Consider the following 16278-nt stretch of genomic DNA (forward strand, 5'->3'; position numbering starts at 1 on the left):
TCTGCGGGTCGCCTTCAACCAGCATCTCAGAAACTGCGCGCTGGCTGGGCATTCGGGCGTTTCCGGCAGACGACGCTGCCGAGTCCCCGCACCGCGGGGCGAGCGGGGGACTCGAACGGTCTGGACTGCACCAGCCGTAGGCGGCTGACGGGACACGGCGCCTCTTAGGCCCAGAGTGTCCCGGGTAGCCGCAGGGGGAGTGCTCAGAGTACGCTCCTGGTGAGTGGTTCAGATGTTGGGACAAAAAACTGTGATGAGAGTTAGTGTGGGGTTGTGGTTGTATGTTTGAGTGTGACGGCACGAATAATTGTGATGGGTGATTGTGATGTTTGGTTGCGCGTGAATATGATGAAATGTGTGATGTGTGTGATTGTGATTAAGGCTGTGGTGAGTGTGAGCGTGGCGAAGTGTGCGTGATTTTAATGTCTAGTAGTTCTTGTCTTGAGTTGCTTCTCTGTAGCATTTAACATACTTGGTAATGGCTTGAAAAACACTTGTTTTCTACTCTTTCTCCCTCCCTGTTGTCCACTCCTCTGTAGTCTCCTTTGCTGCCTTTTTTTACCTTAACAGTCCTTGGCCCTTTGTAGTTTTCCAGTTTTCCTTGGTAAACTTTTCAGGTTCATTATCATCTTATGACTTGCTGCTTTTATGTGTATTAGTTAGCTATTGCCGTGATAGTAACTATGTCTAAAAACCACCCCTAAACTCAATGCCATACAACAGCAAGTCCTTATTCTCATGTTCACAGGCTTGCACAATCGCTGTGTGCAGCTAATCTAGGCAGGGCTTGGCTGAGTGTGTGGGCTGCCCGACAAATTAAGATCTGCTCCACAGGTGTTCTTTCTGGGTCTCAGGCCAAAAGGACATTTGCTGCCAGGGCATTTTCTGCTCATGATGGGTCACCAGAGTACAAGAGAGATGGCCTTAACCAGAACAAGTCACATGATTAAGCTTATTAAATTATGCCCACAGTTGGAGGACAAAGTTACACTGCAAAGAGTATGAATGTATAACCTATTAGAGGGGGTGAGGAATTGCACTAAAATTCCAATCTACCTCCTTAAGAAACATGCCTCTTTATTCTGGTGAATGCCTTTTAATCCCGGTTCTCTTTTGTCTGATAATATTGCTTTTCAGGTTTTATTGTATTTGTCAAGAATTTTATTTTCTAACCCCTTTATGTCTTTATGTTTCAGATCTGTTTTTTGTAAAGAGCGTATTGCTGGCCTTACGTCCGTTAATTTTGATGGACTGTTATTTTAATAGGTGAGTATAATTCAGTGGCATTTATCATGATTTGCTGATAAAAAATGTTTTATTTCCTATTTATTATGCCTTAAACATTTTGTGATTGATATATAATAGTTGCACATATATATTTTTATTGTGCAGATTCACCTTATCCCTTTTTCTCCCCTAGTTTGGTTTCTGCTAATATCCTTTTATTTTTAATATGCAGACTTAACCTTAAATAAGATCTTAAAATACTCGAACTCCAAACTATCCACCAATTTCTGTGTTATTCTTGTCTGATATATTACTTTCTTCTAGTTTTAAATCCCCAAATTAGTAATAGTAGCTCATTTATTCTATATACTGTTCATATCTGGGAGGGATTGGTTTCAGGATCCCCCCCCTCCACCATGGATACCAGAATCCACAGATGCTCAAGTCCCTACATCCTTTTGTATACATTAAATCAACTCTGGATTATTTGTAATACCTAATACAATGTAAATGCTATGTAAATCGCTGTTACACTGTATTGTTTAGGGAATAAAAAGAAAAAAATCTATACATGTTCAGTGCAGACACAACTATAGTAGGCCTAGCTATATTTTTTATCTGAGGTTGATTGAATCTGAGGATGCAGAACCTGTGGATAAGGAAGGCCAACTGTATACATAGATCTATTTAATTGTGGTAAAATATAGGACATAGAATTTACCATCTAAACCATATTTAAGTGTACAGTTCAGTGGCTTGAAGTACATTCACATTGTTCTGGTACCATCACCACGATCCATCCACAGAACTCTTCTTGAAAACAGAAACCCAGCACCTATCAAACAATAACTCTCTACTCCCCTTCCCCCCCGCCTCTGGCATCTACCATTCTACTTTCTGTCTCTGAATTTGATTATTCTAGGTACCTCATGTAAGCAGAATCATATGTTGTTTGTCCTATTGTGACCCTTCTTTAACTTAGTGTAATGTCCTCAAGATTCATCCATGTTAGCATGTATAGGAATTTCCTGTCTTTTTAAGGCCAGATAATAAGTATGTCATATATGGATAAACATTTTATTTATCAGTTTATTCATCATTGAACACTTGGACTGCTTCTGCCTTTTGGCAATTGTAAGTGACACTGTTAGAAACATGAGTACACAACTATCTGAGTCCCCACTTTGAATTTTATATATATGTATGTATATACACACACATACACATGCATACATACACATGCATTAATGTCTGTTTTTAATTTTTGATTGTCATAGTGTTTTTGATAATGGCTGAACCATTTTATCAGTATATGTTTTGAGCACCTACTATCAATATCAAAAACAGACAAAAATAAGTCCTTGTTTTCATGGAATTTATATTGTGGGGGTGGATGGACAGTATATATACCTAAATTATAGTCATGTGCCATATATGTACGGACTATATATATATACGACAGTGGTCCTATAAGACAATGGTCCCCAGCCTTTTTGGCACAGCGACTGGTTTTGTGGAAGACAATTTTTCCATGGACCAGGGGATGGCAGGGTTATGGTTTCAGGATGAAACTGTTGCACCTCAAATCATCAGGCATTGGATTCTCATAAGGAGCGAGCAATCTATATCCCTCACATGCACAGTTCAAAAGAGTGTTCACACTCCTAAGTGTCTAATCCGAAACCTGATGTGATAGGAGGTGGAGCTCAGGTGGTAATGCTTGCTCACCTGCTGCTCACCTCCTGCTGTGTGGCCTGGTTCCTAATAGGCCACAGACTGGTACCAGTACGTTGTGGGGTTGAGGACCCCCACTGTAAGATTATATTGGAGCTGAAAAATTCCTGTCACCTAGTGACTTTCTAGCCAATATAACATTGTAGCACAATACCATTACTCATGTGTTTGCAGTGATGCTGGTGTAAACAAACCTATTCTGCTGCCAGTTATATAAAAGTATAACAGATAAAATTATGTACAGTACATAAGGCTTGTAATCATAATAAATATGTTACTGGTTTATGTACCAACTGTACGATACTTTTTATCATTCCTTTGGAGCATATGCCTATTTATTAAAAAAAAAAAAAAAAAAACTAAAACAGCCTCAGGTCCTTCAGGAGGTATACCAGAGGAAGGCGTTGTTGTCATAGGATGTGACAGCTTTGTGTGTGTTATTGTCCCTGACGATCTTCCAGTGGGGCCAGATGTGGAGGCGAAAGACAGTGATACCATCCCGGACACTGTGTAGGCCTAGGCTAATGTGTGTTTTTGTCTTAGTTTTTAACAAGAAAGTTTAAAAAGTTTAAAAAAAATGTTTTAAGATAGCTTATAAACTAAGGACATAAAGAAAGAAAATACTTTTGTACAGCTGTACAGTGCATTTTAAGCTATGTGCTATTACAAGAGTCAAAAAGTTTTTAAAAATTGAAAAGCTTATAAAGTAAAAAAGTTACAGTAAGCTAAGGCTAATTGAACAGTTTGAAGAAATAAAAATAATTTTTATAAATTGAGTGTAGTCTAAGTGTACAGTGTTTATAAAGTCTACGCTAGTGTACAGTAATGCCCTAGGCTTTGCATTCACACGCCACACACTCACTCAGAGCAACTTCCAGTCCTGCAAGCTTCATTCATGGTAAGTATCCTTTACCCTTGTACTATTTTTTATCTTTTATACTGTATTTTTAGCATTTCTTTCCTGTGTTTAGGTATGTTTAGATATACAAATGCTTATCTTTGTATTGCAGTTGTCTACAGTATTCAGTACAGTAACATGCCATATAGATTTGTAACTTAGGAGCAGTAGGCTATACTATATAGCATGTGTGGGTGGTAGGCTATACCATCCACATTTGTGTAAGTACACCCTTATATTTGCACAATGACGAAATTGTCTAATGATACATTTCTCAGAGCATGTCTCTGTTGTTAGATGATTCATGACTGTATGTATTAATGGTTTGTTAGAAAGTGATCACTGTCTGGCTCACGCCTGTAATCCCAGCACTTTGGGAGGTCGAGGCGGGTGGATCACGAGGTCAAGAGATCGAGACCATCCTGGTCAACATGGTGAAACCCTGTCTCTACTAAAAATACAAAAAATTAGCTGGGCATGGTGGCGCGTGCCTGTAATCCCAGCTACTCAGGAGGCTGAGGCAGGAGAATTGCCTGAACCCAGGAGGCGGAGGTTGCGGTGAGCCGAGATCACGCCATTGCACTTCAGCCTGGGTAACAAGAGCAAAACTTCATCTTAAAAAAAAAAAAAAAGTGATGACTGTCGTGAAACAAATAGCATGTGAGGGGTGTTAGGAGAATATCTCAAGCATAGCACTTCTCAAAACTTACTATAATTGAATGTTTTCTGTTTTATTATATCTGTTCTATCATACAGGGCAAAAATTAGTCTATTTTGTTACATATCTTTTTTTTTTTTTTTTAAGATGGAGTTTTGCTCTTGTTACCCAGGCTGGAGTACAATGGCGCGATCTCGGCTCACCGCAACCTCCGCCTCCTGGGTTCAGGCAATTCTCCTGCCTCAGCCTCCTGAGTAGCTGGGATTACAGGCACGTGCCACCATGCCCAGCTAATTTTTTGTAGTTTTAGTAGAGACGGGGTTTCACCGTGTTGACCAGTATGGTCTCAATCTCTTGACCTCGTGATCCACCCGCCTCGGCCTCCCAAAGTGCTGGGATTACAGGCGTGAGCCACCGTGCCCGGCCATATCTTTTTTTTTTTTTTTTTACCCTTTATCTAGACTCATAGCAGCTGCTAAATTTGTATATCTTAATAGTCATTTCATATATTCATTCAATATTATTGTGACATGAGTATAATTGTCATTTCAAATGAAGTCTTGGAATTCTAAATTGCAATTCTCCCTTAACTCAATTGCCAAAATAATGCAAAAATGAAATGGGATAGGTGGACTTTGAATGAAACTCTCTTTTATGCCAAATTTGGGGTTGCTGCAAATCTGGGTGTTTTTTGACTCAGGTTTATATCTGTCACCTCATCAAGCATACACCTTTAGACAGGAGACCTCTCCCTAGGGATGGTTGAGTGTCATTATGGTAAAGCAGCTGGCTTCCCTCAAAGTACCTGATCCAAATGTGCAAGACAGAGCCCTAATGTCTTTTATAACCTAACCTTGGAAGTCACACGCCATAATTTCTGCAATATCCTATTGGTTATGCAGGTCAAAGCTACTCAGTGTGGGAGGGATCTATAAAGACATAAATACCAGAAGACAGTGATCATTGGGGGCCATTTGGAAGCTGGTTATTACAGGGAGCCATTGAGAAGGCACTGGGTAAATCAAGATTTATATCCTAATCCATAGGTCCTGGCTCCACAAGGATAAAACACACCTGAAGTGCAAATAGAAGTCTGAGGAACAGCTGTCTATCATGGAAGGAGACCTCCTGACCTAAGACCTGCCTTAGAGGCTAGAGAGTCCTGGAAGAGAGTGGATCCTGGAGTTGCTGGAGCCTGTCTTGACCCTTCTGCCCTGAGCAGGCAAGGTCTGAATGACATCTCAACCTTCAGTGATCAGCAATAGCTCTGTAACAATGGAGCGTTTGGCTGACATGATGGAAAGGAAAGGTGAGGTGGCTCAGACGTGGACAGAGCTCAGGAGAGAGAGGCTGTACATTTGGGGACAGTGAAAAAGGAAATTCATTACTCCTACTGAGAAAGGTCATGTGTGTGTTAATTGACTATGCAGGAGAGACATTTGCTTTTTATCCTACTCATTTGATTATTTGATTTTTTAAAATAAATTTTGAAATGCAATTTTTAATTCTTTTAAAGGGTATATTTAAATGTATTTTTAAACACTGTACTATAACATAAAAAAAAGCTTCCTATTCCATCCCTCATCCCTGTTTCCATTCCTGAAAGACAACTGCTTTCAACACTTTGTCTCAATATTCTGGTATTCACCTGCTTTTTTCTAAATGACATTCCTATACTGCCAATGCCTGATTTCTCAGTTTTAGATATTTCCTGTTGATTTTTGATAATGGAGTTAAGGATTTAGCTCTCTTTCACTACCTAATCCCTTCTTTTTCACCACTACCCCAACATACTCTTCTCCTTGCCCTTCTTTCTAATATGGTATTTTTTGGAGATTGAAGGTTGACCAGATGTCAGGATCTGTAAGTATTTTCCCAATCTAGTCAATGTCCCCAGCAAGAAGTCCTAGATTTTGCTTGAGGAATACAAGCCAGAACTCCTGCTTTTTGGGACACAAACAAAGGAAGTGGGCATATTGGGCACCTCATCTTGCAATATGAGAAGTTTTATTTAATTCTTTTCTCTCTGCATTGCTTCAACCCCACCTTAATCTGGATCTGTTATGCCTGAAATCCAGAGCTTGTCTCATTCAGTGTATCTAGAGAAAAAAAATCTTTAATTTTTTCTGTTGCCAATGTGAGGTAAATGTCACTATGCCGTGTTGGGTGAAAGAAGACATCAGGTGGTCTTAACATCTTTTTATGATATCTTACGTTTGGTTTTCTGTTTTTCAGCCCTACTTCAGTAGAATTAATTAGCTCCATTTCTGAACCTTTCTAGGGTCCTGCCATGGCTTCCCTACCCTCCTCCCACCCTCATTTAAGCTTCAGCTTTCTCTGATTAAGTTAGATACCACTTATTTGTCTGCTCTCTAGCTTCCCACATTTTGTTGACAGCTCTTATCAGTGAAAGTCTTCTATGTTCTTTGTCCTTAAAAGTTTTAGCCTCCTTTTTTCCTTTATTAACACTATGATTAGTTTGGAAGAGAGTGAAAATATTAATAAATACAGGTATTCAGTCTTTCATTTTTAACCAAAAGGTCCTGAATTCTTAAGGGTAAAAACTAAATCAAGTTTTTAAAAAATGTCATTAGAATCATGACTATATTTCATTTTATCCTATGAAGTTCCACATTACCTATAGCCAGTCTCTGAGGAAGGTTTTTTTTCTAAATTCTTTTTTTTACTGGGGGGAGGGTGGAGTCTCACTGTCCCCCAGGCTAGAGTGTAGTGGCAAGATCTCAGCTCCCTGCAACCTCCGCCTCCCAGGTTCAAGTAATTCTCGGGTTCAGGTGACTCTCCTGCCTCAGCCTCCCGAATAGCTGGGACTACAGGCATGCACCACCATGCCCAGGTAATTTTTGTATTTTTAGTAGAGACAAGTTTTCACCGTATTGGCCAGGCTGGTCTCAAACTTCTAACCTCATGATCTGCCCGCCTTGGCCTCTCAAAGTGCTGCAATTACAGGCATAATCCTCTATCATGGTTATAGAGTTGTACATAACAGCCTCAAAATTCTTTTAAACTAGGGACTGGGCACTGTGGCTCATGCCTGTAATCCTAGCACTTTGGGAGGCCAAGGCGGGTGGATCACCTGAGGTCAGGAGTTTGAGACCAGCCTGGCCAACATGATGAAACCTCATCTCTACTAAAAATACAAAAAATTAGCCAGGCGTGGTGGCAGGTGCCTGTAATCCCAACTACTCAGGAGGTTGAGGCAGGAGAATGGCTTGAAACTGGCAGGCAGAGGTTGCAGTGAGCGGAGGTCAGGCTGCTGTACCTTCCAGCCTGGATGACAGAGAGAGACTCCATCTCAAAAAAATAAGTCATTTTAAAGGTCATCCTAATATTTAAATTTTTGGAGTATCTTTATTTTTTTATTTTTTTATTTTTTTTTGAGACGGAGTGTCACTCTTGTTGCCCAGGCTGGAGTACAATGGCGCGATCTCGGCTCACCGCAACCTCCGCCTCCCGGGTTCAGGCAATTCTCCTGCCTCAGCTTCCTGAGTAGCTGGGATTACAGGCACGCGCCACCATGCCCAGCTAATGTTTTGTATTTTTAGTAGAGACGGGGTTTCACCATGTTGACCAGGATGGTCTCGATCTCTTGACCTCGTGATCCACCCGCCTCGGCCTCCCAAAGTGCTGGGATTACAGGCGTGAGCCACCGCGCCCAGCCTTGGAGTATCTATTATTATGTACTTTTTTTTTGTTTTTTGAGATGGAGTCTTGCACTATTGCCTGGGCTATAGTGCAGTGGCGTGATTTCCGGCTCACTGCAACCTCCGCTTCCAGGATTCGAGCAATTCTCCTGCCTCAGCCTCCCAAGTAGCTGCGATTACAGGCGCCCGTCACCACACCCAGCTAATTTTTTCTACTTTTTTTTAGTGAAGACGGGGTTTCACTATGTTGGCCAGGATGGTCTCAAACTCCTGACCTCGTGATCTGCCTGCCTTGGCCTCCCAAAGTGCTGGGATTACAGGCGTGAGCCACTGCACCCGGCCTATTATTATGTGCTTAAGATAAACCTCCTATTCAAAATAAACAGCAAGATTCTAGAGAGATAAAATATTGACAATAGATTCATTGTGCACTGTATATTTAGCCCTGCAGAAATCCCCATCAGACCCCATATGATTAAATTAGCCATCCATGTCCATTTCAATGTCTCTGTAGCTAGATGGCCATTAACATTTCTCATTTCTTCAAGGAGCATTCGTCTGTAGAGGGTCTTATAGCCACCTGGAACTGAAGATTTGTGTATTTCTTTGTCTGAAACTTTGAAGCTAATCAGTTTTGTTTCTCTTCCCTCAGCTTGGTGTTCTCAGGAGTCTGCCCTTTCTGAGGAAGAAGAGGATACAACCAGGTCTCTTGTACGTCTTAAGCATTTATTTTGTTTCTTGTATTATTTTGCAGTGCAGTTACAGTAGGTTATTGTAACCTACCAATATGTTGGAAACAATAAATTGATGAAAATCAAAGTGAGAAAAAAAATACAGATAGAAAGTCAGAACCAGAGGAAATTTGAGATATGGCCATGCAGAAGCAGGTACATACAGGATTATTAAAGTTGAGTTCAAATTTAAATATGATCTGGAGAGTCAAAGCAAACTGGGAAACTTAAGTTTATTACATAAGTTGTACAATTTATGAAGAAAAAAACTTAATTATTTAAGTAAAGAAAAAGCATTTCATTGGCACCTTGGTCAAAAAGAAACTCTAAAACATAGTTGGACTTCTGTATCTGTAGATTCTGCATCCGTAGATTCAACAAACTGCAAATCAAAAATACTAAAAAAAAATGGATGGTTGCATCTGTACTGAACATGTACAGACTTTTTGCTTGTCATTTTCTAAACAATATACTGTAACAACTATTTACATAGAATTCACATTAGGTTTTATAAGTAATCTAAGAATGATTTAAAGTATACAGGAGGATGTACATTGGTTATGTGCAAATACTACACCATTTTATATAAGGGACTTGAACATCTGTGGATTTTGGTATCCATGGAGGGTCCTGGAACCAATTCTCTATGGTTTTCTAGGGACAACTGTAATTCCTTAATTCTTACAATTTTTAGCTCAGCTTTTAAAAGTCGGTCTTGGCCAAAGTTCAAAAATTAAAATTATTTGGAAGAATAAGTGGAACACATATCTTTCAAATGATTCTACATACATATTTCCTTCAATTGAGTTCTTAATCCAAGTTGAGCTGAATTGTACTAACATTCTATGGCAAAGTCTTCTAGTTCTGATATCCATAGCTTTTCACATCTTTTTTATGGTCTCAGAAGATACAGTCTTCATCTTCATTTTACAAATTTTCATATTCTCCTCTGCTCTTGCTTCTTTTTATTTCCACCTCTGAAGTCACTCACACTCCTATATTTTGAATGTTTTCCATTTAACTGCCCCTTTTCCACAGCTTACGTCTTTCCCATCATGAAACATATGCACATACTTCTTTTGACCATATGAGCGTATGCCTCATTTAGTTACTTCTGCTGTGGTGTGGTGGCCCTAGGCAAACCTCTCTGGCCCTAAACAGGCTTGGGTTTAAATCTTGGCTCCTTGACTTATGAAGTGCATGACTGTGGACAAGTTTCCTAATCTTTTCATGACTCAGTTGCATCATCTGTACTTCTGTAAATGGGGATAATAATGGTATTTATCCCATAGGAAGGTTGGGAGTGTTAAATACATGTAACAAGTGCCCCATAAATGATAGGTATTGTTATTTTTTCCTCAAATATTTTTGATCTGCCATTGGTTGAAGCCATGGATATTGAACCCACAGATATGGAGGACCAAAGTTATAGTTTTATTAAGTGCTTACCATGTGCCAGGTGTATTATGCTTTACATAGCTTATTTTATGTAATTATCAGAAGTCTATGAAGTACCTGTTATTTAATTTTTTTTAGATAAGGGAAATGAAGCACAGAGGTTAAGAAGCTTACATAACATCATGCATCAGTGTGTCATAAACCCAGGATTCAAATCCATGCAGTCTGACTCTAGGGCCCACACCCTATGATACTGTCCAGATGGAGGCTCATTATGAGTGAAGAAATACAAAAGCCAATTACCCATGCATATTGTTTGTCTATTTTATAATGTTAGTTTTTTCTCTATTTGAAATTAGAATATGTTAGGAATACCTGCTTCAGTATTAGGACTTAGGATTTATGCAGCTACCTTCTCCCGATCTGTCACTTTTATCATTTATTTTTTGTTGTATAGACACTTAAGTCTGGATAGTTACATTTAGTGTATGATAAATATGTATATATAATAGAATTCAGTCAAATTATACATTTAATATTTAATAGTCTTTTGTTCATGAGTTGCCAATGTTGATCTTTTCTAAGATATCTTTCCTAACATTAGACCGTAGAGATAATCTCTGTTGAAAGCTTTGTTTTCCATATTTAGTCTTTTTTTTTTTTTTTTTTTTTTTTTAGACGGAGTTTCGCTCTTGTTACCCAGGCTGGAGTGCAATGGCGTGATCTCGGCTCACCGCAACCTCCGCCTCCTGGGTTCAGGCAATTCTCCTGCCTCAGCCTCCTCAGTAGCTGGGATTACAGGCACGCGCCACCATGCCCAGCTAATTTTTTGTATTTTTAGTAGAGACGGGGTTTCACCATGTTGACCAGGATGGTCTCGATCTCTTGACCTCGTGATCCACCCGCCTCGGCCTCCCAAAGTGCTGGGATTACAGGCTTGAGCCACCGCGCCCGGCCCCCATATTTAGTCTTTAATCCAACTGGATTATAATATAGTAATTGATTTGAGATAGGAATTTGCTGATAATTCTATTAGTAGAATTATCTTTGCACTTAGAGGAGCAGTTGTTCCAACACGTTTATTAAATAGATCCTTCTTTTGTGATGCCACCTTTACTGTATACATACATGATTGTTTCTTTTGTGATGCCACCTTTACTGTATACATACATGATTGTTTCTAAGCTTTTACTCTTTTGCTTTAATCTGTTTGTCAATGTTCGTATCAGTACTGTATTTTGTGTGTATGCTTTACATTGTTTTAATTACTGTTACTTTGTAATAATCATTATATATGGGCAATGATTTCACCACTTATTTACGTGTACACATTATTCTTAGTTTTTCAAAAATTTCTCAGCTACTTTGGGACCTCTGGGCTTCCATTTGAATCTTAGAATTAGTTTATCTAGTTCTAGGAAGAAATCCTATTGGGGATTTTCACTGGAATAGTGCAGACTAATTGGAGAAGAATTGAAAAAAATATTTTTATAGACACACACACACACACACACACACACACACACATTTTTTGTATGTATGTAAATATATACATATTTTTGTATACATTTGTATACATATACATTTGTCTCTTGTTTTATTCCTGATTTTAATATTTCGAGTCTTCTCTCTTTTCTTTCTCAGTCATATTGTCCATTTTGTCAATTTTTAGTTTTATTGATTCTAATGTATTTCTATTCTGAATTTCTTTGATTTCCATTCTAATGTTTGTTTATTTCCTTTTGGTTACTTTGGATTTAGTTTGATCATCATCTTAGTACCTTTTTGTTTTAATTGAGGCAGAGTCTCACTCTGTCAACCAGGCCGAAGTGCAGTGGCATGATCATGCTTGATTTCCCAGGCTCAGGTGATCCTGCCACCTCAGCCCCATTCCCCAACCTCCCAGTAGCCAAGACTGTAGGAACACACCACCACCATGCCCAACTAAGTTTTTGTATTTTTTGTAGAGATGGGGTTTCATCATATTGCCCAGGCTGGCCTTGAACTCTGGGCTCAAGCAATCTGCCTGCCTTCTAGTTTTTTGGTTGTTTTTTTTTTTTTTTTTTTTTGAGACGTAGTTTCACTCTTATTGCCCAGGCTGGAGTGCCTGTAATCCCAGCTACTTGGGAGGCTAAGGCATGAGAATCACTTGAACCCGGGAGGTGCAGGGTACAGTGAACTGAGATGGTGCCACTGTACTCCAGCCTGGGCAGATTATAAGCAAGAAAATAGAAGACTCAAAGACCATACACCAACCAGACCTAACAGATATCTATATAACACATTGTTCAACAGAATCCACATTCTTCTCAAGTTTATATAGAGCACGCTCCAAGATAGAAAATATTTTAGTCTACAATAGAAGGCTTAATAGGCCTACTACACAGGAGGCTGAGGCAAGAGGGTCACTTGAACCCTTGAGGTTAAGGCTATAGTGAACTATTATAATCATGCTTGTGAAGAGCTACTCCTAAGGTAGGAGAATTGTTTGAGCCCAAGAGTTTGAGGCTGCAATGAGCCCTGATACCACCAGCCTGGGCAACAGAGTGAGACTCTATCTCTTACAAAAAATAAAATAAAACTAATAAATAAATACCAAGAATTACCACCTTCTCTTAATTGCTCACCACCAAAATCTCCATTGTTTCTGAGTGTGCCCTTAAACTTAAACTTTGCCGTAACCCTGTTGCAGATAAATTTATTTCCTTGTCTCTTCACATTTGTCAAGCCTAAAATAAAAATAATACAATTATTCAAATTTAGGATTTAAAAAGAACATGTAATAAAAAAAATAGAATAAGTTTTTAAAAGTTGAGAAGAAAAAAAAAAACAAAAATAAAAAGTTGAGAGGAGTTCCACTTCTAGGATAGCAATGTAAAGTATTCCATGGACCTAATCCCCAGTAAAACATGCATAACTGGTGAGAAGCATTTAAACCTGCAGATTGTGGCTGAAATGCCATGGACTGTTATAGTTTCTTTTTGTTTTGTTTTTTTTTTTCAAAGTTTTAGTTGTTTATTATTATTATTATTAAATGGTTCTTTTATTTGCTATATGCCTTTAGGACAATTTCCAGAAATTTTAATCTTTAAAAATTTTTACCAGTGTTTATATTAAACTTATCAAGGTATTCTTACCTTTTAAAAGGATGATAATAGTAGCTACTTTATAGCCTTATTAGGAGAATTTTAAAAGCTAGTATAACAAAATATATCATTGCCTAGCATGTAACAAGTAGTCAGTAGATGACAATGATGATAACATTAATGATAGCAATGATCTCAACATCTTAGAGATCATTTCTCAGAAACATTAATTGAAATACAGCCTTTGGGCAGGGTGTGATGGCTCACACTTGAAATCCCAGCACTTTGGGAAGCTGAGGTGGGCAGATTACCTGAGGCCAGGAGTTCCAAGACTACGCTGGCCAACATGGTGAAACTCTGTCTCTATTAAAAATACAAAAATTAGCCAGGTGTGGTGGTGGGCGCCTGTAATCCCAGCTACTTGGGAGGCTGCAGCAAGAGAATTGCTTGAACTCGGGAGGTGGAGGTTGCAGTGAGCCAGGATCGCACGACTGCACTCTAGCTTGGGCAACAGAGCGAGACTCTGTCTGGGAAAGAAGAAGAAAGAAAGAAATTCAGCCTGTGGAGATTTCCATTTGTATTTCCCATTTTATCTTGTCCCATTTGTACTATTTCTTGGATAAATTCCCCTAAGTGTGGGATATGCAGATGCTTTTTTTTCCCCCTAGAGAATCTTTGCAGTTAAAACGTTTTTCTTTATTTCCTTATTTGGATATATAATTTTTTTAATGGGAAGGGCTAGATACTATTGATCAAATCACATTCTTTTTTAGAAATTTGGCATTTGTTTGTTGGCTTCTGTTATATCATTCTCATAGATTTAATTCCCATCCTAATGTCCATCGATGATAGACTGGACAGGGAAAATTTGGCACATATACACCATGGAATATTATGCAGCCATCAAAAACGATGAGTTCGTGTCCTTTGTAGGGACATGGATGAACCTGGAAACCATCATTCTCAGCAAACTGACACAAGAACAGAAAATCAAACATCGCATGTTCTCACTCATAGGCGGGTGTTGAACAATGAGAACACATGGACACAGGGAGGGGAGCATCACACACTGGGGTCTTTTGTGGGGAAATAGGGGAGGGACAGCAGGGGTTGGGGAGTTGGGGAGAGATAGCATGGGGAGAAATGCCAGATATAGATGAAGGGGAGGAAGGCAGCAAATCACACTGCCATGTGTGTACCTATGCAACAATCTTGCATGTTCTTCACATGTACCCCAAAACCTAAAATGCAATTTAAAAAAATAATAAAATTAAATTAAATTTTTAAAAATAATAAAAATAATAGAACAAACAAAAGACTGAAACCTGAGTGCCTTTCTTTGATGGTAAACTATTGACTCTGTCCTTAGCTGTATTACCCACCATGTATATTTTCTACAGGTGCTCACATCCTTCAGCCGTGGATTCAGCTCCCAATTTTAGGTTGATGACTAAAAAATTTTTCATCTCCTTTCTTATATCTAACTCCATAGTGAATATTTCCATCTGAAAGTCCAATAGCAAGCTTCTCCAACCTGCAGCCAGTAGGCCACATGCCTCCTAGGACAGCTTTGAATGTAGCCCAACACAAATTTTTAAGCTTTCTTAAAACATTATGAGATTTTTTTGTGTGATTTTTTTTTTTTTTTTTTTTTTTTTTTTAGCTCATCAGCTGCTGTTAGTGTTAGTGTATTTTATGTATGGTCCAAGGAAGCCAAAAGATTGGATACCCTGTCCTACAGGAATTTTGTGCTTTGCATGTTCAAATTTTCATGCCTCTCCTCCCTCCTCTTGCCTTATTTCTCTTACCTCTCTACTCTCTGCCATGTTCCCTTTCTCCCTAGATCACATAAACATCTGGACAGGTTCTGAGCTAGTTACCCATGAGTCATGTTCAATTCTTCCATCTCTGTCACAGCCCAGTAAAAATCAGTGACCACTGTCTCTAGCTTCCTGCATAAGAGATGATGAATGAATAAGTTTGCTGACTCAATAACTAACATACCCTTCAAGGATATTTCTGCTATGCTATATTTTCCCTACAATATAATGTTAAATTAAGTAAATATGAAGACCCAATAAGATTTTTAGTGACCTCTGACCTCTGAGTAGCTAAACAAGTTCTTACTGTTTTGATCACAGTGCCTAATTTTGACTTCAAATGAATTAGCGTTATGTTTTTACAGGAAACAGTGACATTTAAGGATGTGGCTGTTGACCTTACCCAGGAGGAATGGGAGCAAATGAAACCTGCTCAAAGGAACTTGTATCGGGATGTGATGCTGGAGAACTACAGCAATCTAGTCACAGTGGGTAAGGTAGCTCGGTAGCTTTGCAATTTAACAGATAACTCTTTTCCATTTCTGAAATGTGTGAAGACTGTAACTTGCCAGATGAGTCTGGCCTTTTCTTTCTCCACATGAGTGTATGTATTCCACTCTTCAGTGTTAAAGGCTAATTACTTTGTGTCATTGTGTAAGTTCATTCATCATCATCTTTCATAAACTTTCATGCTTGGACTTAGCCCAGGATCTGGATGGTTGTCTCCAGCATTAACATCCAAGTCCTTTGCTCTTTCTTGTAATAGGCTGTCAAGTCACCAAACCGGATGTGATATTCAAGTTGGAGCAAGAAGAGGAGCCCTGGGTGATGGAGGACGAAATGTTTGGGAGGCATTGTCCAGGTGAATAAGTGAAAAGCAGCTCTGAATGAGAAAGCCACATGAGAGTTATTCAGTGAAAGGTTGATATCACATCACAATTTCCAGGATTTTCTTAAAGGCCCTAGTCTTCTAGAGTGATAAATGGTATGGAGTACTTTAGATTACTGTGACATTTCTAGATATTATTCTTCCTATATTGCAGATATTTTCCTCTTTTAAATTG

The 16278-nt window shown here is 38.9% G+C and overlaps 1 protein-coding gene across 4 annotated transcripts in view; it reads left to right on the forward strand.

Moving 5' to 3' along the window:
- Positions 1–140: 140 nt before the first annotated feature.
- The window catches only part of LOC116530883 (zinc finger protein 568), a 29792-nt gene continuing 13654 nt past the window's right edge, over positions 141–16278 (forward strand). The window contains exons 1-6 of one of the 4 annotated variants that reach the window (XM_032249366.1): positions 141–219; positions 1197–1266; positions 5564–5826; positions 8832–8890; positions 15580–15706; positions 15981–16076. In XM_032249366.1, coding sequence (XP_032105257.1) covers positions 5751–5826; positions 8832–8890; positions 15580–15706; positions 15981–16076 — 358 coding nt within the window. In that variant the 5' untranslated portion in view covers positions 141–219; positions 1197–1266; positions 5564–5750. Of the gene's footprint in view, positions 220–1196; positions 1267–5563; positions 5827–7334; positions 7372–8831; positions 8891–15579; positions 15707–15980; positions 16077–16278 lie in introns of those variants that run through there. The other 3 variants (XM_032249367.1, XM_032249368.1, XM_032249369.1) reach the window with 3 other exon arrangements.

The sequence above is a fragment of the Sapajus apella genome, unplaced genomic scaffold (genome assembly GCF_009761245.1).
Source record: "Sapajus apella isolate SASKATOON/1434 unplaced genomic scaffold, GSC_monkey_1.0 scaffold68, whole genome shotgun sequence".
Lineage (NCBI taxonomy): Eukaryota > Metazoa > Chordata > Mammalia > Primates > Cebidae > Sapajus > Sapajus apella.